Source organism: Lampetra planeri, chromosome 3 (genome assembly GCF_965212315.1).
Source record: "Lampetra planeri chromosome 3, kcLamPlan1.2.h2, whole genome shotgun sequence".
Taxonomy (NCBI): domain Eukaryota; kingdom Metazoa; phylum Chordata; class Hyperoartia; order Petromyzontiformes; family Petromyzontidae; genus Lampetra; species Lampetra planeri.
Window position 1 is genome coordinate 14,690,233 of NC_136109.1, and position 23,858 is coordinate 14,714,090.

The 23,858-nt window shown below is 41.8% G+C and overlaps 1 protein-coding gene across 4 annotated transcripts in view; it reads left to right on the forward strand.

Moving 5' to 3' along the window:
• Positions 1-3,382: 3,382 nt before the first annotated feature.
• The window catches only part of LOC144738472 (uncharacterized), a 55,646-nt gene continuing 35,170 nt past the window's right edge, over positions 3,383-23,858 (forward strand). Inside the window, exons 1-6 of one of the 4 annotated variants that reach the window (XM_078621499.1) lie at positions 3,383-3,543; positions 3,991-4,210; positions 16,038-18,427; positions 18,888-18,955; positions 20,840-20,988; positions 22,070-22,096. In XM_078621499.1, coding sequence (XP_078477625.1) covers positions 4,135-4,210; positions 16,038-18,427; positions 18,888-18,955; positions 20,840-20,988; positions 22,070-22,096 — 2,710 coding nt within the window. In that variant the 5' untranslated portion in view covers positions 3,383-3,543; positions 3,991-4,134. The other 3 variants (XM_078621506.1, XM_078621514.1, XM_078621494.1) reach the window with 3 other exon arrangements.

A 23,858-nucleotide genomic window follows, 5' to 3' on the forward strand; every position in this document is an offset into this window, starting at 1 on the left:
CATTATTGTGGGTTCTTGTTCAATGTAAAATTATCTCATACACATCACAAAATAGAAATAATCGTTCTAGAATTGTCGTGCAGAATATAAGTCAACACAATAGATAAGCAGACAACATGCTTCCTCCGCATATTAAAGAGAGGCTCCTTGCCTGTAACGTTTGGAAATTCACCAGCATTGATTCAAGCAAGCCTAACTCTGCTGATTAAACACTGCATGTCGAAACCAGTACAGAGTATGCGTGTACTTAATCAATGCCGAAGAAGGCTATGGTGCCAATGGGTTGATGTGTAAAAAATACTTTACATTCTATGTGGAGAGACAAAATATATGAAGCAGAAATACTGTCTGGCTCATGTACATTATTAGCCATGGATGTATATGGAACTGCTTGAAGTGAAATGTGTCCATTACATGTTAATTATTAATGTTCATAAAGCGTTTTATTTTATAGAGCCAAGTCACCTGGAAGTCACCTGAATGATCACAGACTGTACATTTTATTGCATTGTACGACATTACAGTAAACAATATTACAATAAGTTGAACACTAACCAGTGCCTTAAATAGATTTGCAATCGCTCTGTTTCACAGCCCATAGAGAGGCCAGATAGGTAGTTGCCTATCGAATACTTTTTATTATTATAATTATTAACGCAGTGCAGCCGCGGTGGCCCACTTTACTCCAGTGATCCGGGTGCTGCTGCGGGGTCCACTTTTTGTGATCAAATTTATACTTTTATGATTTATATTACTATATTTATTAATCTAATGTTTCTGTTAATTTTACATTGTTTTTTCTTTTCTTGAAATACCTTCTAAAAACATGATTTTCCTGTTTAAATATTTCGTAAAGGATTAAGGTGCGGTCCTGAAATTGCTTGCCCACGTCACTGCTGGCAGAAGGGCCTCCACTAAAAGGGAGCTCTCAAGAGCTTACGTCTTGGAAGTGGTGGGATTACCCACCCCATGCCTCACCAAATGTGACCTGCCAATCAACTGTTGTGTAACCATTTATACTTCTGGCTTCTGGGTGGACAGAAGGCCATCGTTTAAAATTCTACGCAAGGAGATCGGAACGGCAACCTCTGAGTTGCAAGTCCAGTGTGCGAAACATTACACCACCGTAGTGTATCACAAGTTAAATTACATGTTGCTGGACTGTCACAGTTCTGAAGAATCATATTGTAATGCTTGGAACTTTAGACCCAGATCTGTGCAGTATGAACATTATTAACCCAAAGCTATTTTTTTCTCAGCGTTAACTAAGTTGCATAGAAATATGCAGCTATTGTTGTGTTATAAACACCAGTGGTAAAAGTTACAAGCTAAAACTAGGGCAGTGTAAAATCAAAGCGAGGCCAGGTGGCACTAAAGTTAGTGCTCCATTCACATTTGGTAGAAGGTTGCAAGTTCAAAATCCTTGTTTGCGATAATGTGGATCATCATCCGACCACTGTCCATAAAATTATTACAAGTTTGTGAGAAGTCAACAGCAGATCATCTGCAGCCTTTGGATAATCGGAGTTGCGGATGAGAGGAGTTCACTTTCAGAGGGGTTTACCTTGCAGTTTTCATTCATCCCAAGCTCTTGTCTCTTCCAAAATATCTCAACGCTCCGGGGCTTCATGCGTTCTTCTGCTCAACATCTCCAACATCTGCCATTTCTCATCCCAGTAGAGAGCCATTGTCCATGCCTACATCAAATTCTGACTGAATGAACGCAACTCTCTGCCCACATCCCTCACTTCCAACTCCAGATGTCTCAAAATTAGTCAGACATCTGACCCACGCCTCTAATTCAAACCACATAACCCCTATCATTCAATCCCTCCACTGGCTCCCAATACAATCTTGGATCAATTTCAAAATCGCCCGGACTCACCATCTTCAACGTCCTTCATGGACTCTTGCCTGCAGACCTATCCCCCTCACCTGGCTCTGCTAACATCAGCACGCTCGCCCTACCAACAGACCGAGCTAACCTACCAGGCTCTGTCATCTCACACCATGCGTGGGATTGTTGCCGTATAAGCCAAGTGCAGAATTGTAGCGCTAATCCAAATATTGCTGAGCACAACTTAACAATGATGACAATGCATATGATGTTAACGGTGAGGCAGTGACATGGTCTGCTGTGTACTGTGCTTTAGGGATGGTTGGATCAATAATAATACTTTGCCCTAACAGTCTATAAAAGGCGATGTGGGGGATCATTATTCTCGCGTATTTTGTCTATGCATGTCGAGTACATTATGTGCAAGAGTTTTATATACTTGTAATATGCACGTACGTCTATTTATGCGTGAAATTGTATATATTTGTGTTTTAGTCACGTGTTATATACTCCATCTACATGTATTAATTGTTCATGTATATTATCAACAGTGGTTCTCTGGCCCTCATCGTAAGAACGTGGAATTTCCCCATTACCAACGGAGATGATGAGCAGCCTGGTGCAAAGGAGGTGGTGGGCTCGCTCCCGATCCCAACTCCGACGCCTGTATATTTGGAGTGTGTACCCCTCTCTCCCCGTGGATGCGGGGATTTTTTCCGGGTCCTCTGTTTTTTTTCCCTCCACATTTAAAATCAACATGCATTCAAGAGTATTTGGCTGCTATACATTTCCACATGATAAGCCACTCATTTGTGGCCAGATCGATTCTGAAAAAAATTGCTGTATAGTTCAGTGGGTCTTACCTGGTAAAACATTTTTTGTTATACTTGTCTTTATAAATCTACACGTTGAAGGCCTAATGCGGTAAATGTGCAGCCCTGAAGTTGCTCGTTCACGACGCTGCTGGTGGAAGGGTGTCCACTGGAGTTCCAGAGAGCCTCCTCTACAGAGTGATGCGACCTACCGACCGACTTCACCACTGCGGAGTGGCAGCCGAGGTGAAAGCCAACAAACTAGTCCCTCCGTGCAATCGTTTCAACTGGAGATAGAATGAACCCAAAAAAACAGGCGACCTCTGGATTCCAAGATCAATAATAATGATCACACCGCGGCACAATGCAATAGGTCTCTCGAATTTGTCTCGGTAAATCGGCGCGCGTTAACAATCCCCGGTGCCATTGTCACCGGGGCATTGTCATCTTCACAGCACGAATGGGCAGTGTGGGACTGTGGGTCTCGTGCGGGCAATGGGGACTGCGTAAACCGAGCCGCAGTGTGCGCGCGGTAGTGGGCGGGGCTATTCCTTTTGTTTGCGATGCGGGGTGGTGCGAGGGGCGGGGCTATTCCTTTTGTTTGCGATGCGGGGGGGCAGGGGGGCGATGGGCGGAGTCGCCCCCCCCCTCTCTCTCTGACCCGCTCCACCCACCCCCCGTTTCTCCCCCAGTGATGCTGGCCCCGTCGTATATTTGCTCGTCGTCTCCCTCCACACATTGCGCAGTCTGGGCTGCTGTATGTTGCGCACACACAGACACAGACGACGAAGACGACTCTTGTCATATTGGTGATATTTAGATCCTTGCACAAGATCTGCCCGGCGGGGGGCGGGGGGGGGGCTGGGATACTGAAGAATTGCATTGGGCGTAGAGGTGCGTTGGGTTTTTTTGTTTGCTGTATTTGATCGTTTCTCTCTGTGGAAGCGATGTAATTGATCGGCTCTTCTGCACGCTGCTGTTGGTTGCTCCATGCGAGCGAACGGCATTGGTCGGTGTCACCTGTTGCTGCTGACTGAAGTGCATTGTCAGCATTAAAGGGGGAAGCGGAGGCTCATATCAGCCGTTCTATTCTATTGGTTGATAGGTATGAATCCGTGGACGTTACAAGCCATTCAAATAGGATTTCCCCGACAGAGTCGTGCGTATCCGTGTCTGCGCACGAGTGTTGCGTGCTGGCTGTAACGTGACCCACAGGGCCGTGACAGGTGGCAGCCCTCCTCCTCCGTCAGATTCTCTTTGGACTCCCCCCCCCCGATACCTGCCCCATAGAAGCCGAGGCTGTGGCTTTTCTCATCTGAAAGGACGTGTGTCTCTCTCCAGCAGAACCCCACTCACCGGCACCTGCCAAGAGGGCGTTGGCATTCGCCAAATTTGACTTTTTTTTTTTTCGGGGGGTTTTGCTCGGCGGCGGCATCTTGAGCCGTGGCCACCGTTCATCCGGGCAGCTTCGGGGGTTCTTCTGCCATGGGGGGCCTTCATGTGCGCTCCCGCATCCCGAATGGAGCAGCCTGGCTTCTGATGTTCGTCGTCGTCATGCTCGGTGAGTGAGGGGCCGGAGCCAAATAATGGCGAGAATGTTTTGTATTTTGTGGGGGGGCTTTTTTACATCACATGCAAAATGGTAAATACATTTTCAGCAGTAGTCTGTGGTGGGGAAGTAACGACGACGTATTCTGAGAGATTCAAAGATTCAATGGTGTGGGTTACCCTGTTGTTTTTTTAATCATATTTGTGAAAAGGCAAAATACTCGTATTTAAAAATCCTTTTTAACCTTTTCTACGATAACGTAATCAATATGATATTATCTCTGAACTCGGCTAGTTCCGTTATTTAGTTTACACCACCTCGCCGGTTATTGTAGGTGATCGCAGATGCCCATTTCGTACCAAACAACAATGATCATGCGGGTGGAGAGGTGGCGTAGTGGTACCTGGGTCATGACTGACATCAGCGGCGAGTGATTCTACCGCCCCCCAACCCCTCTCTACTTCACCAACCCTCACTGTGACCAGCACGGTGAAGCAAAGGAAAACAACCCTCCGTGACCATCACGACAGTGGGATGGCTGGGGATTTATCCAGCAAAAAGATTGACAGAGCTGTAAAAAAAAAGAATGATAATAGGCTTACATATGGATAAATTGGATGCATTTTTAATCGGACAAGCCTCGCAGACAATAGGAGTTGTAGGATCAAGGGCCAGAGATAGGAGCTTTTCACGCCACCGTATTGCCGAGTAAAATGCACCTTCATGATCCTCTTCATGCTTTGAGGCAGCCCTCAGACGCTGAGAAACATTGATTATCGGTTTTTCACATTCATCGATATGTCTTCATTAAAAAACGAAGACTGCAACGTAGGGCTCAGGATAATTAAGAGCAAAACAAAGGACACGCATGACAAATTTGGAAAATATTTGGAGATGTCTACCAGTGGGATGCAACTGGAGGATATGTGCCTGGGGCATTTATTGAAGTGAACCGGGGTCAAAATAATGATACAAAGAGGTGGACAGAGAGCTGGTTGGAGTGCTATTGGAAACCTGAACCTGGTCATGAAAAGCAATGTACCTAAAGAATAACGTAATGAGTAAACGGATACTACCTGCTATGATGCGGATCAGAAACGTGGACATTAACGAAGAACATTGAATAACATGAAGCATGGAGAGATACACACTTGGGGTTAAAACTTAAGAGATAGCAAGAGGAGCATATGGTTTAGATAACATTACTAGTTGCCTGTGTTTCGGGTGGTGGCGGGTTTTAATGACACATTAATATATTTACGCGATCTAACCCAAAAAACCTCTATTATGGATAACATACGGAGGTTAGATGCATCATCCATAATATGGATATTGGTCGCGGAAGCCTATGTGTTAAACTAGACGCATCATATTAAGCGAAGTAAAGTGGTAACGCGCATTGCGAATGAAGAAACCCACTCGAGTATACGACCACGGCAGAGATCGAGCGATGAAATAATCTCATTTAGAGGTTCTTGGTGAATTACTGTGCCAGTCATAGGACCGTACGAGATGGCAACATCTACGGGAGGCTTTCATCCGTCAGTGATTATGATAATTGAAAAGGTCTAAGTAAAACTAAATGTCCAGTGTGAAGGAATATTTATTCGGATGTACCATGTGAATAATGAGCACTAATGCCTGATGGTGGTTTGGGCTGACCAATCGCATAAGAACGGGCCATACAGTATGAAGGGTTGACACGTACACAATCAGTGACTTTGTTACTAAAATGTAACAGGGTTATATTATTAAGTCCATAATTTTGGAATTGATTACCAAGTCCGAATGATTGATATTCGCTAAAGAACACCATTTGCATTTATTGGACGTGCACATTTTTGGGCGGGCCTCCGTCCTTCATTTGGCCGTCGGTTTGTACCGCCCGGCTTTTTAGTCCGTCCCTGATGCCAAGGTGAGATTTTTAAATGGAAAATGAAAACTGAATTTGTTTTATTACATTAACCTAATATTACAATAAGTCCGTAATTTAACGGAGAGCTTCTTTGTACTATTATTGACATAAATCCTGTAATTACAACGATGAGGATGCATTAAATTCCCTCGTGCAATTAGTTTTATAATACTGATGTTGACATTTAAATTGTATTGCTAGATAGTTTGCTAGGTATCAATACAATTTCGCACCTCTGACGAGCACGGTTGGCTACGTATGGTGAGAAAGAAGTTCAACATACATACATACATTGAAAGCCTGCAGTGCATCGTGATCTGTTCACACATACACAGCAAGCTGTAGATGTGGCGCATGCCTATCAGTCAGCACTGTACAGGCTAGGGTTGGCGGATCGCTTAAATGGTGTAAATCTCTCTTCTCGTGAGTGTCGAGGTTCCATACCCTACCTGGCCAAGAGAAGGCATCGCCATCTGTTTCCATCTGTATGGAGTGTTGCCTCATCGCATGCGTGGGTTTTCTCTGGGCGCTGCGGTTTCTTCCCACTTATACAAACACTCATTAAATAGGTGAAAACATTTTAAAATTAAAACCCCAACGCAAGACCCTACTGAAAAAAAGTCAGACTCAGTGTGGCTTCCTGGATAAGTAAGTAATTAAACAGTCAGGAGATTGTATTGTTGCTTAGAATGCCGTTGTTGCCTCATATGTTCTCTTGCACACGTGGTGTCTTTATAATATAGCCGTAATGTTGATGACAAATGAATCAATAACTTTGTCGCCTAACATTTAACTACAGAGTTATAATATTTGCTAAACATTTTTAAGTTTTACCTGCTTGCAACAGTTAAGACTACTGTAGTGTCAGCATATGTTACTTAATCGGTCGTAGCATGCAATCAGGCCAGCCAGCAGTGTTGTCTATGTCAACGGCTCAAAACAAAGTGGTATCAAATAGCACAAAACGGTGCTACACTGCTAAGATCTGGCGGATCTGGATCTGTAGACCCCGATCCACTGTAATCCAGTGGTAATATGTGGCCCTGAGAAGGTATGTGAACGTAAGAGGAAAATGATGGAGGGGGAGGTCAGAGGGCAAGGGCATGACGAGAGGAACATATGTGTCTGGTCTATAGGGGGAGTGACACGGGAGGGGCAGTCGCTGCTGGGCCAAGGTGGTATTCACGTGTAAATACACGCATGTGTATATTTTATATTGTGCTGGGACCTCAGGGACAATGGTGTGGAATTCTACAGTGTTGACCCTTCTTCCCTGATGTGCAGGGAATATATGGGGAGACGTATGTATTGTACTTAGCCTCCAAACCTGAAATATCTGTCCCACATCTGACACACACTCATTCCCTGCACACACAAACAGCAACACACAAATACACACACAAATACACACATTAACAAAGCACACAAAAGCAAGTGCAGTTGGCCTGATACTCGCTCATTCTAACTACACACCCTGCCAAGGGAGCTTACTAAAATTCAGGTAGGGCTTCTAGGCGAGAGCCTGAGTGCAGCGAGTATAGGCCAGGGCATAAGCTATACATACGAACAAATGGATGAGCAAATGTGTGTCCAAGCTTCAAGCCTTGTGAGGAAATGTTTTTTTCATATAATCTGCCTATTTCAGCCAGGCTGAAGTTTGCGTGAGAGCGAACAAACTAATCAGTAAATCAACTGAATGTTATTCCCCAGTTCCAATTGTCCAATTTTCTGTCATCGTGGGACACACTATCGCTGTAAACTGCCTGATTGTCGTCTCAACGCGTCAGATTTCAGATCCAAAACAGCAATTAAATACACCAAGGCTAAAATAATTCCATCAGCAGAATCAACACAACAAATGAATAGACAATTGTTCCGCCAGCGAAACCAATAATGGGAAAAAAACGACCACAAAATTACAGCAGAAAAACAACAATGAAATCAAATACTTGCAAGAATATTAGATAACTAATTGAACAGCTAAAGAAGCAAAGCATTGTAATAGAGTATACACAAACGTAACTAATCAAAGACGTAGTAACAGCAGACAATATAACACGTTAAATCAAGACTCGTGAAATATAGTGGACAGCATTGAAAGACAATGTAATTAAACAAAAGGGCACGGCTTTTTGTATTCAATAGAGGTCAAGGTTATAACGATTGTGCTGCCAGATGATGAATGCTATACAGTGAAGGTGTATTTAGCAAACTTCCCGCCTATGACGCCAGCCCCAACACTGAACATGGCAAATATGTGGTTTGATTTAAAAGAACGTTTTGAATTACGATTAAAATAAAATAAAAAATTCAACAAAACGTGTTTGTGTGTTACCTGCAACATTAGCTGTTGTTGTTACTCACCATTACCTGCTGTTTTGTCAATTTTAACACAAGTGTGGCAGTGTTGTGATTGGCAAAACGCAGCGTTGCATTTGTAGATTACATTGTTTTAGGCTGTTTCTTTCATTAAGTAACGTAAAGGTAAGATTGTTGCGAATAAACAAAACCCCAGCAGAGTGTTGGGTGGAGGTTTATATTATGGATTTTATAATGTTTATGAGCTTAGGCCAAAATTATATTTGTACACTTTACGTGTAAATGGCTTAGCCTTTTACTGACTAAAATTTGATCTTTTGACCACAGCATCGATTTGAAATCCCCCAACTGTTGTGACTGGCACAAACCCCATCCATTGAAGGGAGAGCGGGGAACATGATGAGCAATCATCAACGCTTATCACTAAACAAGCATTAGCATCGTTGTGGAGACGATCAGTAGCAAAATAAAAAAGCAGCCAATATGCCTCCTGCGCATCTTTGTCCCTGCACATTACACGTTGTATCAGCCACATGGCCTTCTGGTAGGGCATCATTTCAGCAGCGTTGGTTCAACACAAATCAACTCTGGCCCGGTCTCGACGTGTCTCAACAGTCAGGCTTTCTTGGACCAATACTGCTGAGCTGCCAAATGTTTATTTGCAACGGACCCATTCTGATCAATAACTCACCGCACTCCAGACACATGTCCGGAGATAATCAATGTGAGGCAGCATTCGCAAAGCTAAGGTGGGGAAAGGGTGGCAAAGAGTTGATGTCTTCGCAAGCGCGCGCGTGTGTGTGTGTGGTCCCTTGATCAACCCTCATCAGCCAGCATCAGCGGCACCCACTTCGTAGCAGATATTTCCACAGATTCACGCACATATGCGTACACATCAAGACAAAATGTGTACTTTGAAATACATACAACAACTCTAAATCTCAAATCACGCGACCACATCCCGTGAGGCACAACGCTTTACACTATATCACACACATTACCCGGCAACGCTACCTCGTGGAGAAAGTTATCCTGGATAAGCCACTTTCCTGTATCACATGCTACATCCATTCCATTGTCTGTGATTAACAAGGTGACATTCACAGATAAAAGAAGTATATTTTTTTGTGAACAATACGATGAAAACTGACGTGCGAAAATGTGTGTGCATTATTTTTAGTCATTAATATTTTGTTGTTTATTTGCATTTATTAAATAATTATAGTAGTAATACTTTAGGACACATAGAGTTCATTGTCAGATGAAGGCCTACCCACTCTATGTTGGTCATGGAGGTTTTTTGACTATACTTCACCGTACTGGTGAGTTCAGGTTGGTGAAAGGGGCTCAGAATCAGTGTTTATATCTTTTGCCACTGATATTAGCCATGACCACGAATTGAACTCAGATTATTGAATTCAAAGCACAGTCCACGAACCACTGAACCACCAATCCACCCCATGCATGTATTACTTGGTTATTTGTTATATTTAATACTGTATCCTGCGAATGTGTGCGAGGGATAACCTGCTGTGAGAATTCACAACCTTTTGATGTTGTTATACAATCCAGATTTGGATAAGGCTGACCGCAGGTAAGATCTAGATTTGACCTGGATTTAGCTCTGATGGAAACGTCACATTATAGTTCGATGATATGTAATATGTAATTGAAATGTTTGTATGTGTGACATAGGAAAATGACCATTACTCTATATGGTAATTAAAACATTATTATTGTTACATTATTTGTAAAACAAAAAGTCATTGTCACCATAGGTCAAGCAGCATTTTGCAGTGATGTCTCCATGAGTGACACAGAACCAGTGGGGAAGTCCACATTCCTACTATGGGACCAGTCTCTCCATATGATAACGACTGTTAACAACAATTGTACTCATCTTCTTGGTTCTTTCGGCAAAGTCACGTAGAAGGGAAGTAATAAAATAATAAAAATAAAACATAACAAATTAATTCTCACGACGTTTCGGCCACAACGCAAGCAGCCGTCTTCAGGTAGAAAACAGGTCTGTCGAGAAGGCAGACTCTGCCTTCTCGACAGACCTGAAACAATTGTACTGTATCCCTTGTATTGATCCCAGAGGCATAACAGACTCAGTGGAATTTTTACTCAAACACTTGCATATTCTCATTCTTGAAATTCTGTATATTTAGAGAGGAAGTCTAAGATTTATTTTACGTATGTTTTATACTTCCTGATTAGAAAAAAAGTCATTTTGACAAGCAGACACGTTTCATTGAAACATTGGTAGAACACCGTTTCCAGCCTGTCACTCTTTGTGCATCATCATGGTCATCACGATCCATGGGCAGATAGCCCATTAGGTGTCCACTGCACATTTAGTCATTTGTTTACACTTTGCTTTGTCTTGTGCCAATATGTCCAAGTAGTGCATATCTTTCTGGCACCAATCTATTGTCGTCACGTCAATCTCTTTGTGCTTAAAAAAAATGTATATTCTATGCCCACTGCATAAACATTAGTAATGAGCCCATGATATATGATATTTCCAATCCTATGTTAAACTGAGCCCACACCCTGTATCTTGGTAATTAATTTCTATACTTCAAGCATGTCTTTTTCCTTAAACATATCAGCAGCAAAACCCCACACTCTTAAAGGATTGCCACATTTTTGCCATTTTACTTCTGTTTAAATGTATTCTATGTTCTCCAGCTCGTCAGTAATTTCTGCCATTTTTAAACACATTCCTGCAGAAGAAGCTGGTAGGAACGTTGGGTTGCTCGGTCAATGGCCAGGGTCAACGGCGGCGTGGTGTATTCCGCAAAAATGCCTGGCTGTGAGGGCGGGCACAAGCCGGCGTGAGCAGGTTAAACGTTGAGTTTTATAAGGGCACCACGGGGTGACCAGCCCTTCCCCACCCAGCCCCACCCCACCCCTCCCACCCCCCACCCAGCCCCACCCTCCCCACCCAGCCCCTCCCCACCCAGCCCCTTCCCACCCTCCCCTCCCCACCCAGCCCCTCCCTCCTCACCCAGCCCCTCCCTGCACGACGGACGGACGGACACAATAATCCCCTGTGGGCTGGTGTAACCCGGAGGTTCCAACCAGTATAACGTGTGTTCTCTCAACAATTATCAGCGATTATAATGGATATTGTAGCTCCTTGTTCAGTTTCTTGCTAAATCAGTTGCACCGCATCCACGAAACGTTGTTCTTCTCCGAAAATCCTGTAGCACTGCTATCCCGTATAGGTATTGAACTTGTACGTTGTGAACGATCACCACTAAGCAGAGGCGTAGCTAGGGGGGGGGGGCAGGGGGGTACATATGTCCCCGGGCGCCAAGGTAAAGGGGTGCCAAAATGAGGCTTACAACGTGACATAACTTATTGCGGCGGGCGCGGCAGCCTGAAACTAGTGCACAAATCTACACCTCAACCTAAAAGTTTATATATCCCGCCACACACAGCCTACATGTCATGTAATTACATTTTGGTACGCGGAAAATTTGAATGCGGATGAGGATAAAAATGTTGGAAACTTTCTCGCGCTGATCAAACTCGTTGCTCAGTATGACCCATTGTTAGCAAAAGACGTACAGCACGCAGGAGAAAATCCGGGATCAGTTTCTTATTTGTCACCGGAAATCCAGAATGAATTTATCCACATACTTGCGTCGACTGTAAAGAACCAATTGTTGAGTGATATCAGGAAAAACAAGTACTACGGTATCTTACTTGACTCAACTCCTAATCAAGGACATCGGGAACAGCTTTCTCAGGTCATAAAATTTGTGGATGTGGATTTTCAAACTAAAAAAGTAACTATCAAAGAATCATTTTTAGGTTATATCGAGATACATGCAAAAGATGCAGCAAGCCTAGAAAGAGTCATCGTCGAGAGACTGAAATCTGACAACATACCTCTAGCCGACTGTCGGGCACAATGTTATGACAATGCTGCTGTGATGACTGGGCATATATCCGGCCTTCAACAACGAATATGTGACAAAAATCACAGAGCATTGTTTGTCGACTGTGACAACCACAGCTTAAACTTAGCAGGAGTACACTCAGCTAAACAGGATCCACTTGTCGTCACATTTTTTGGAACAGTTGAAAGTATATATTTGTTTCTCTCTCGTTCAACAATTCGTTGGGAAGAGTTAAAAAAATGCTGTGCCCATCACAGTAAAGCAGGAGGCTGAAACACGCTGGAGTGCACGATCAGAAGCTGTTAAAGCTATCTATGAAGGACTGGATGAACTAGTAGGGCTGCTAGACAAATTATCGGAGGACGTAACTATGACGCCTGAAACCAGAAGTGATGCAGAACAGTTACAGGTGTAACTCACTACACAGCTATGCGTATTACATTTTAACTTCATAGTTTTATTACATTTCTGGAATGTCATTCTTGGAAAAATTGATCGTGTTCAAAAGCGCTTACAGGATCCTACTATGAATTTCAAGGAAGCAGCAACTGATCTTGAATCTTTGGAGCATGAATTTGTCAAGCTTCGTGATGATTTGAGCCAAGTTGCTGTAGAAAACGCCAAAACAAGATGCACAGCCTGGGGGATCGATGTGGACAGAAGAATTAGGCGACGTCAGAAGATGCCAGGAGAACTGGCAAGAGATGCAGGACTTTCAGCAGAAGATGAAATTGTGCGCGTTATGATGAGCGTATTTTATCGAGTTCAACAGGAGATGTCAACACGGTTTTTACGACTAAAAGACCTGAACACAAAATTTGGATTTCTGCTGGACGTCAAAACTCTTCTATCCGACACAGATGTCGATGCAATTCGTCGAAATTGCACAGATTTTGGAAATTTCTATGACACCGACATCAATGGCCACGAACTTTTCACAGAAATTGGAGATTCCAAAATGCTGCTCAGTAACCGGAATGAAGTTCTACAAGAAACTCCTTTGGATCTTCTTGGTTTTATTGTGTTTTATGGAGACGACGTATTTCCGAATTTGCGAATTTCACTGCAAATTGTATTAACAATAGCAGTTTCAATTGCAAGTTGTGAGCGGTCGTTCAGCAAATTGAAACTTATTTTGTCGTATTTGCGTGCTTCAATGGGACAAGATCGTCTCAGCGATCTTGCTCTTCTTAGCGTTGAAAGAGAAACATTAGAAAACACAGATTTTGATTACGTGATTGACTAGTTTGCGACAGTGAAATCAATAAAAATGTATCTTTTGTAGACTATGTCAACCAGTCTACGACAGTGACTGAGTGAGCCATGTAATATAATTTCTATAAATTTGCTTCTTTAAATACAATGTTTCATTACAATTTAAATTGTTATTCCTTATTCGATGTAATAGGAAAATGTGAATAAACGGGGGGGGGGGGGGCGCCAATTTTATAGTTCGTCCCCGGGCGCAAAATATCCTAGCTATGCCTCTGCCACTAAGTCTGTTAACAATATAAAATTACATTTTGCCGTCCCCATTTTTGTTTTAAAGTTCATCCACTTGCTACTGTGAATAAAGTCATCAGTTCTGTCAAACCAAATCGTGTTTAATTTTCCTAATCTTATTTATGGCTCGTCCAGTTTGAACGCAATGATTTTTCTTCCCTAATTTTCTGCACTTCTGCCACCTGCCACTCCACCAACCACAGGTATTTTAATCATCCCCACAGTGTCCCTGGTTCTGATGATCACTTTATATATGGTCAGCAGAAGCTGTAAACCTTTCCCCAATGTATACCTGAAATGCAGTTGCACTTGTGGAATCTTAAACATGTAAAAAATGTCCTTATTTACATCCCAGTATCACTTTTAATAGGGGTTGAGCTATCGCTCATAGAAAGAGGCTACAAGAGTGAGATTCCTGGCCATGGCATAACAACTCCCACAACTAACACAGAGTTGGGAGACTTTCATCCAGCAGTGGATTGACAAAGGGTTATAATATTAATCCCAATTAATTCACACTCTCTGGATCGAAGTACATGGGATTGTCAATACCCTTGCACTGGTGCATACGCCGACAGATTTCGCGATCAGACTGTGACCAATAGTGCATAAGTGAGAATACTTGGGATCTATAGATGCGCGATATGAATAGACAAAACTTTTCCCCGAGTAAGTCTGCGATTACGTTTTGCTATTTTTAAGTTGCTTTATAATGATAATTAATTACATTTATGAAGCGCCTTCCTACAAACTACTCAAGGTGCTGTACATCACGCAAATAAATACATGAAAAATTAAGAAGTATAGGCGTTGCATTATACCCAACACTATGTAAATACACAGTACACAGGATGGTGACATGACCTAGTGGTAATGCGTTCGTTGTAGAGGTTCGTGGTTCGAATCCAGTGGTCGTCCTGATTAATACTGCAGGTGTGTTAACCATACAAACATTGGCCGTCTGCTTCACAGTGGACATTAAAGATCCTGTAATGTCATTCGCAAAGAGTATGCCATTGTGTGTGCTGGAGACAAGGTACAAATTTGCCAAATGTGAAAAAAATGCAGTTTACTAAATTGGAATATACATATAAATTATCGGCCCTACTGTGAAAACTTGGCAGGATCCTCCTGAAAAAGAGTCATGAGACTCAGTGAGGTTGGCTTTCCTGGGTTAACAAAAGTTAATTAATATAATTACAGTATGCACATTACCGTGTCCTCTACGATCTCCACATTTATATTTGTTGCTGACACCTGGGATAAAGATACAGAAACCTCTCACCTAACCACTCCCATTAATGACACTGCCAAAATGCTAGCTGAAAACCAGCATCACCTGCATACCAAAACTCATTTTAATCTTGTATCCTTAGACCTTCTGTTTCTACGAACTATTCATGCGACCTGCTATGCGACCCATTGGTCTGCTGCCACCTTCTCACTCCGTTCCTCATCAGCGAAAGGCCTCTTTCCTTATCCTGTCAGCCCAACCACTCTCTGTGCCCTGTCAGTGTACCGCCTACACAATAAGCCTCATTGTATTCATGAAAGGGGCCATATTCTTACGATTGGCAAAAGTACTCCCTTGCATTCGTGTGAATAGCTGAAGTGTGCCTATATTTTATCATGAGGCCTCCTTTGCCAGTACCAAAATATACTAATAGGGTTTTCTCCCTTTTTTATGGCAACAAAACTGACACCTTTTGCAAGGAATCATGTTTACATTAACCACAATACTTGCAATCAAATGCAAACAAAAAACAATACTCTGATAATGTATGCATTGTCCTTGAAACTGATTGGTCCACACCAGAGACAGCTTTTCTTAAAGCCTAGTCTCATATGGTGTTCGACCAGATGACGCCAAAAGGTGCACGTGGCTATATTGTTGCCGCAGTTTAAACTTGCGCTTCAGGCCAAGTTTAAACTGGCACTTGAGGCCAAGTTCACAGTTTAAAGCTTTCTGATTACAGTGCCTATGAAGGTGCAGACGTGCCCGTATATGTGCCTGTAACTGAATATATCATCATCCCCATGTGAAAATACTTGAAAGATGTCTATATATAGCCATTATATTTTCCATCGGATGTGATATCAGCGGTCACTAAGAGATTTAAATGGTGGTTGATTAGAGATACATGGATGTCACATTAACTATAGTACTTTGTTCATCTGTTTTCAGCCAAGACGCCACGTTTAGCTGCACAGACTACAACAAGCATAAGCCACGCGACTGAGTCAAATACTGTGGAGTCTACAGCAGCGTCAAATGTGTCAACATCCATGACAGATACAAATAGTACTGCTCCTAGCGCAACTACATTTGCAACCACACCCATCCAGCAAACATCTCCTTCCAACACTGGGACAGAAACCCACCAAGTTGTAGCTACATCATCATCAAGTCTAGATCAAACAACCACATCCGTGAACGTAACATCTCATGCCACGGTTTCATCGCAGATGCTCACATCTGCTACAGGCCTCCCAGGATCAGTGAGTACAGTATCAATTGTGACTGACACCACAGCCATTTCATCTGCCACTCCACATCAGACTTCTCCAGAACCATCAGCAGTTTCACCAATTGTTACCACAGAATCGAATGGTACATCAACGATTGAAACCACCATAGCAGCCAGCCCCAATGCTACTACCGATAGAGCAACTGTGTCTACCACAACATCGCATAGCGCTGTAACTTCCACTTCGGTTAATGAAACTACCTTGACACGGAGCACTCAAGGGCCATCAGTGACCGGGCCTATTTCAGCTGTAACCCCAGAAACAAGCACGCAATATACAGCAAATGTGACTGGGTCGACCACCAGCATGCCCCTCAATACCTCTATGACACCAGAGCCACCGTTTTTATCAACAACTCCGAGTGACAACTCAACAGTCACGATGTCAATAACAACCGGCATTGTAAATCATACCTCATCGTTCGTGTCAACTGGTGGGTCTCATCTCACTACTGCATCTCAAAATAATGAGACTGAGACCAGTACCCATTCTTTAACATCATTTCAAACACCAGAGGATAACTCTACTTCCAGTCCCACAACAGAGACATCAGTAATGTCTGAAACCACAGTACTATTGAACAACACCACATCTGCTTTGAACATAAGTGCAACGACATTGCCATCACATGAGACTACCAATACTGTAACAGAGGGCACACTAAAAACAACTGTAAATGCGAGTACAGCATCATCGAACACTCCCACGCAATCAACAAATGCAAGCACATCAACAGACTCAAACAATGCTACAAGCACTTCCTCACACACCGCCATTAATACAACTGCAATACCGGATACATCATCGCAACCGAGCAGTGTTACCAGCACTCCATTCGAGACCACTATGAATACAACTATGATGCCTGAGACTACGGAGCTCTTCAACAACAGCACGACTCATGTGACATCTGGAACAGTAGAATCGTCGAATAGCACCACACAGTCAACAAGCGTGAGCGCGCTAACACAGCCGATCAATGCTACGAGCGCTGCAACACCTGATACGTCATCGCAAGCAAGCAGTGTTACCAGCTCGCCCGCAGTCACATCGATGAATACAACTATGATGGCTGAGACCACGGATTCAAGGAACAACACCACATCTCACACGACCTCTGGGACAACAGACTCGTGGAACAACACCACTCCTGCCACGACGATGAGTCCATCTTCACCATCAAACTCCACTGCCAGTCAAGTAACAGGAACGACATCAAATACTACCACAATCATGTCTCAGACCACAGAATCGTGGGCCACCACCACACCTACAGTAAATATAAGTACAGCCACATCCCAATCAAATCTCACGGCAAGCACGTTGATGTCTGAGACGACAATTTCCTGGAATAATGCCACGTCTAGTATCAATGTCACCCAAGCAACAACACAACTGTCCACAAGCCACGCAGGATCTGCCTCCACCAGCCATCCAGATAATACGACGGCGTTTTCTTCAACAGAAGGGTCTTCAGTTACTTCTCCTCACAATGTGTCAACTCCAAATGTTCCGACATCTTCCACTAATGACACGTCCACTGCGGTTGCAACTCCATCTCAGGGTACGAGCACAACACATGTTTCGACAACCAGCTCTGGCATCAATGAGACTACCACTACTGCCTCACTCAGTAGCAGTACTGTGGTTCCAGTCAATTCCACCACAATGGCTGTGACCACATCTCCAGGGTCAGAAAATTCTACAGTGACAACTGCTTCAGCGACCACAGCCACAGAAACATTTCATACGGCAAGTGGCAGTGCTCCTACCTCATCTACAACAATGTCCACGAACGCCACCAGCCCTTCTACGAACGTGACCAGTTCGTCTTCCGCTACGATGTCACCTACTCTGTCAGCAGCAACTCCGAATGGAACTGCAAGCTCAGCATCAACAAATGTGCCCAGCATGTCAACACTTGCACCACCAACATTGCCGACGTTTAACCTTACATTTAAGATTACGAACGATCAATTTAACGAATCCTTAAACGACAAGACATCCAATGATTTTCAGATGTTGTCAAAAGAAATCATCAATGAGGTAATGTATTTTCTCAGTAAATTTATAACAGTAATTATGACATTTGTACATTGTGTGTATTTTGCTCTTTGAGGTGTTTTCGGGTTGCTTCAGGTGTTGTTCAGCATGATGTCTGACGTTTCGATGCACTTACTTGGAGCTTCTTCAGGAACTATTTGATTCAATTCCATACCGAACAACATGCTGCACAACCCAAAAACACATCAGAGAATTGCATAGCATTGCCACAAAAGCCTATGTAATAGCATTGTGTAGATTTTGTGCGTTCAAATAAGGATCATTCATGAATCAAGGGTCCCAAATGAAATATGTTTGTTGCAGTGTAATGTTGCATTCTTAAAAAAAAACATTTAAGACGAATCTTTTGAAATGCATTGTGCAAAGTGGACCCTACTATGAAATACACTGTATTTTCAAAAGGCCCTTTTCTGACAAAATAATGAAACGTTATGCTTTGCAGATAGGAAATATCTACAAAAGCAGCTCTTTAAAGGATTCCTACAGGAGCACGACAGTGGAGCGATTTTCGTAAGTGCATACACACATCTAACACTACACTATGTATGATTATAACAACAAAGTAAACATGTCAATAGTTTGTAATTCAGAGAATATGTTGCATATTAACATAGTTCGTACCTCCCATTAGCATAGTCGGCTATGTACGGTGCGAAATAAGTTCAACACACATGCATGCATAGTAATGTATTGATACATATTAATGCAATCCTAAAATTCCAAGCTCGTGAGCATTTAACTGAAAGATAAAAAGAGGAACGCACGAACGAGGGAACACATTTCAAGTAAGAAACAGCAAAGTGACTGTGAAGAAAAGTAATTGGGTTTTTGGGGTAGGACACACCACTAATAACAAGACTAGTGATGGAATGGCAGCTGAAGGAGGGAATGTGTCCGAGAGGACAATCCTTGTGGAGATGGAGCAATGAGAGCAGGAGTAAGATTAATCATACAGGATGGTGGCAGCATGGAGGGGCTTCATGCAGCAGGAGATGGACAGTGGCTGATGACAGTGATGATTGCTAAATTTGGAATTACAACGGAACATGTACAGCATGTCACTGTATTCAACCGGTGCTGGTTTTGGTGATACATTCACTGCCTCCAATCTCAGGTAAAAAATGTATCCCCTATAACTCTGCAAGGCTTCTTGTCAATTATTTTTCCAAATGCACAATTTGTACGAAGTTATTAACACTAAGAGGCATTTACCGTATTGTATTTGTCGTCTCCCATGATTATTTGATGGTCAAGTGTCTTATTTATCCGAGGTTCAAACGTGCGTGATGCAAGTCAGTACATACTATGAACTAGGCTCCGTGTTTCCCACATCTTTGCACAACCTCTGAAAGATATATATGTTGGTAATCGACCCTAAGCATTGTATATGGTTTATTCACACCTGTGATTGCCATTAAACACTGTAGAATTTACGGAAATATGTAATTTCTAGAATGTGTGATATTTGTAAAGTGGCTGTGAAATATGATGATTTACAGATAAGAGTAATTTTATCCTGTAATTTGCGTCAACTCCTCTTTTATACAAAACTACAATTTAACAACGATCTTTATCTATTGTATTGGATGATGGCTAACAGTAACATGTATTTTTTTAATGTCCATTTAGTTATAACATGAGAAAAACACTTTCCCATCTTTTTCTGAACAGAACATTAGCATTGACCTTAACCCATTCTATGGGTTTTTCGGTAAAGCCACGTAGATAGAAAAATAATAAAAAATATCACGACGTTTCAATCACAACACAAGCAATCAGATTCCTGCAGTCACGAAAGCTTTAAGTCAAGACCTTAACCTAGTTATCCACACTTCATATGGCTAATGTTTAAGGCAGAGTCGACCTAGGGGAGGCCCAGAACTGTTTTAGATATTCACAACTGATGCTAGCCATGGGGTGGGGGGGGAATTGAACTCAGGTTCCCGCTTTCGTAGTACAGTGCACTAACCACTGCGCCACCACTCCCCCAGCACACATATCTGTGCACGCACACCCTATCAGAAATGCTCAATTTGTACCGTACTTAGCCAACCGTGCTAATATCAGAGGCGTAATGTGGTATCTCAAACTCGAAGTCAGACAGTCCTATTTGGCTGTCTCTCTGTGCTGCTATGAATTTGGCCATTTCCAAACCTACTATAAATGTTTTCTGTTAAAAAGCATTGTTAATGCTTAATGTGGTATATTTTATTTGTGAAATGTACCTGCACACTATACCACTACCAGTGCAGTCCCTTATATATTTTCTCTACATCTGCACAGATCTTTATTGCAAAAGAAGGACCTCAATGCTCTCCTGGCTGGTTTTAGAGGGCATGAATGTGTGTATATATATACTGTATGTGTATTAATGCTTGAATGTCTTTTTTTTAGGAAAGGATCAATTGATGCAGAAACCAGGGTGGTGTTTTCCAACAACCCAGTTGTCAATAGTATGGGAGTTCTAGACACATTTAAGCACGGACTAGAAGGCGATCAGCTTGGTCGTTTCATAGTCAACCCCGATAGCATCAAAGTGATTGGTGAGAATGTTTTATTTATGTGTACACTATAGGCCTAAATGCAGCTTTTTACATGTGCAATGTTAACCACTATAGTGTATCCTGTTTTTGCAAATGCACAATTTGTCTTATATAAATATACGTTTGATATACTTTCCAATAAAACTTTTTTTTTATATATATACAATTTTTCCTTCACAAAACAAATGTGTCCCATAGTATGAACTGAACAAAAACAAACTTGTCCTTAATAGGTGGCCATTTTAAGCCACTTTACAGTTACAGTAAACATCGCAGTGTGATCCGTAGGCATGTACTGTAGTTCCAGAAGGCAACAAATATCATAACAGCATTTGACGCAGGTCTAGAGCTCTACCTGATAGAAGGATATCAGTACATGTAAGCATTGATCTGGATATATACTCATGAAGGTCTGGCAAGAATGCAGACTAAGTTAACAGAACACAGGCATCAGGTTAGAGAGAGACAAATTTAGACATTGTGTCACTTTGGTTATGAATTCTATGGAATACTTTTTGCAAGAGGTTATTGTGACTGGAAATTTCCACCCCCATTACCTTTCACCCAATTCATGAATCACATATCTGCACTGTAACAAAGTAACGAGAAGAACATCTTCTGGCCCTTGAATAGAGTTCTATGCAGAAAATGCTAATAATTTTAAAGAAAATGCACCAAGGGCAGACCTCAGTGACAGTTGCAGGATCTGGCATGAGAAAGGAAGTGATGGTGAGGTGTGGCAGCATCAGGGCTTTTGGCCATGATGATCTTTTGATTTGTATCATTACTTTGACAAACATCACAAATAAGAGTGTGAACACTGCACTTTTTTTTTTATATAAACTAACTGTGTATTTCCTATTTTACATGAACCTTATTAATTTGGTTCATCCACTGAATATTGTGTAATGTTAAATACATGTTCATGCTAAACAAACGTTTCAGTAATAGCATATTAATTTGGTTCAGGAATATTTTTCATAGCCTTGTTATCCATCGGTATTATTATTATCATTGCTATTTTTGTTATATTATGAGCCTAAAATATGCGTGTGTATGTCTGTGCTTCAAATGTCTATAGATGTAAATTCTGGGACGCAAACGACAAGTAAGTCACAAAGCACCCCCATCCATGCTTTCAATGGGTTATCACAGGCTTAACACAGAGGCTTTCCCTGATTGACATTGGTTGCCTGGGTTTCGATTCCACTTGAACCTGCCTGGGTGTCATTTCAGATGCATACACTTAGTATGCAGGAGAGACTGTGTCTTCCCAATGGCTATTCCACGTGCAATCAACACAAACAATACAAATGTTCGTGACCTCTGTAATTTTGAAAAACAAAATTGCCAATTATGCTTTTCTAAAGAAACCCTTTAATGCTACCAACTATTTTTGTCATTTAATCTTTAGACAGGCAATGCAACTTACTTACATTTTTATATCCACAAATTTTGATCAGCATTTCGTTTTTTTTTTTTACCTTTGACCATGTATTATACGAACAATTGACAATTAATGTGTATATGTAACGTTAAATATGCCCCTGTGACTTCACGCAATTTTATTACACTTGCCAGGTAACGAGTTTGTTGATTCCGTACAGCAGGATACCACTATGAAATATCCAAAATGTAGTAACATCAAAAAACATGTTCTCAATTTAAGCATCTGGTTACATTTGAAGTTTTATCTTTATTTATGGTTGTGTTTTGGTTGTTATTACAATAATCTCTTCTTTGGTTGTTCAAAAATGTGTTTCTGGCTATTTCGTTCTTCATTGGTTGATTGGCATTGGTTGTTGAGTTGTTTCCTTGATTGCTGTTTCGTGCAGTAAGTCGTTATTGTCACCTGATTGCGTGTGTGGGTTATTGAATTGCTGTTGGGTAGGATGCTGTTGAGTACGTGTATATTTTCTTCAATTGCAGTTTCATTGTTGTTATTGATTATTTTTTCAGGCGATTGTTGTGCCAGTTGTTCGATGGTAATGTTGTTTCATTATGTAGTTGTTGATTAGTTATTGTTGCTTGTTGAATTGTTGATTTGTTTTTGAATTGCTTGGCAGCGTAAAGCCCATGGTACTGTATGGTAGAGGGAGCAACACTGCGTGAATGTTTCATATCCTCTGCCTCTTTCGATTGACGTGGCTTTTTTTAACCAAAAGCCGTATCCATCACTCTTGAATCCTAATGAACGTACACATAGTACACATTGACCCATATAGTTAATATGGTTTTAGTATAGTATAATAGTAATGCCCTTTGTTAATTCAGATAAGCCTCACCGAGTCTCAAGGCTATTACTCAGGAGGATCATGTCTAGGGATGTGTGTCAAATTTCCAAATTGAAAGCAATATCTTAATAGAGGAAATGGTAAACTTGATTATATTCACCTTGGTGGTACACTATAATCGCTAAAATACTTGAGACTGTAAAGTAATGACTTATTGGGTTTTGTCAGTGTATGTGCACACATCTGTGCAATTCATGACACATTAAACATGTCACACACTCAATGAGGTGGCAACACCCTTCGCTCATCCCCGCTGCGCATTAAAAAAGGCATCAAATCATAAAGTTCACTCTTTATTGCAACCTGTTTGATAAGAAATTGCGCCATCCGTCTAAATAACATTCCCATTCCAAAAAAATGTATCTGCTATAGGAATTGAAGGCCATTTTCGGAATATTTTTCTTAATTTGAGCTGTTATAAACTCATGAAACTTTCCCATATTGTGCTTTATATAATAACCAGTCCAGGTTGTTTCTATTTCCAAAGGTTGTTATTTCCATCTAACTGCACACATGCTGGAATTCCATTCTACAAGTTCTAAGGCAGTCAGATTACTTTACTGATAATTCCATAAC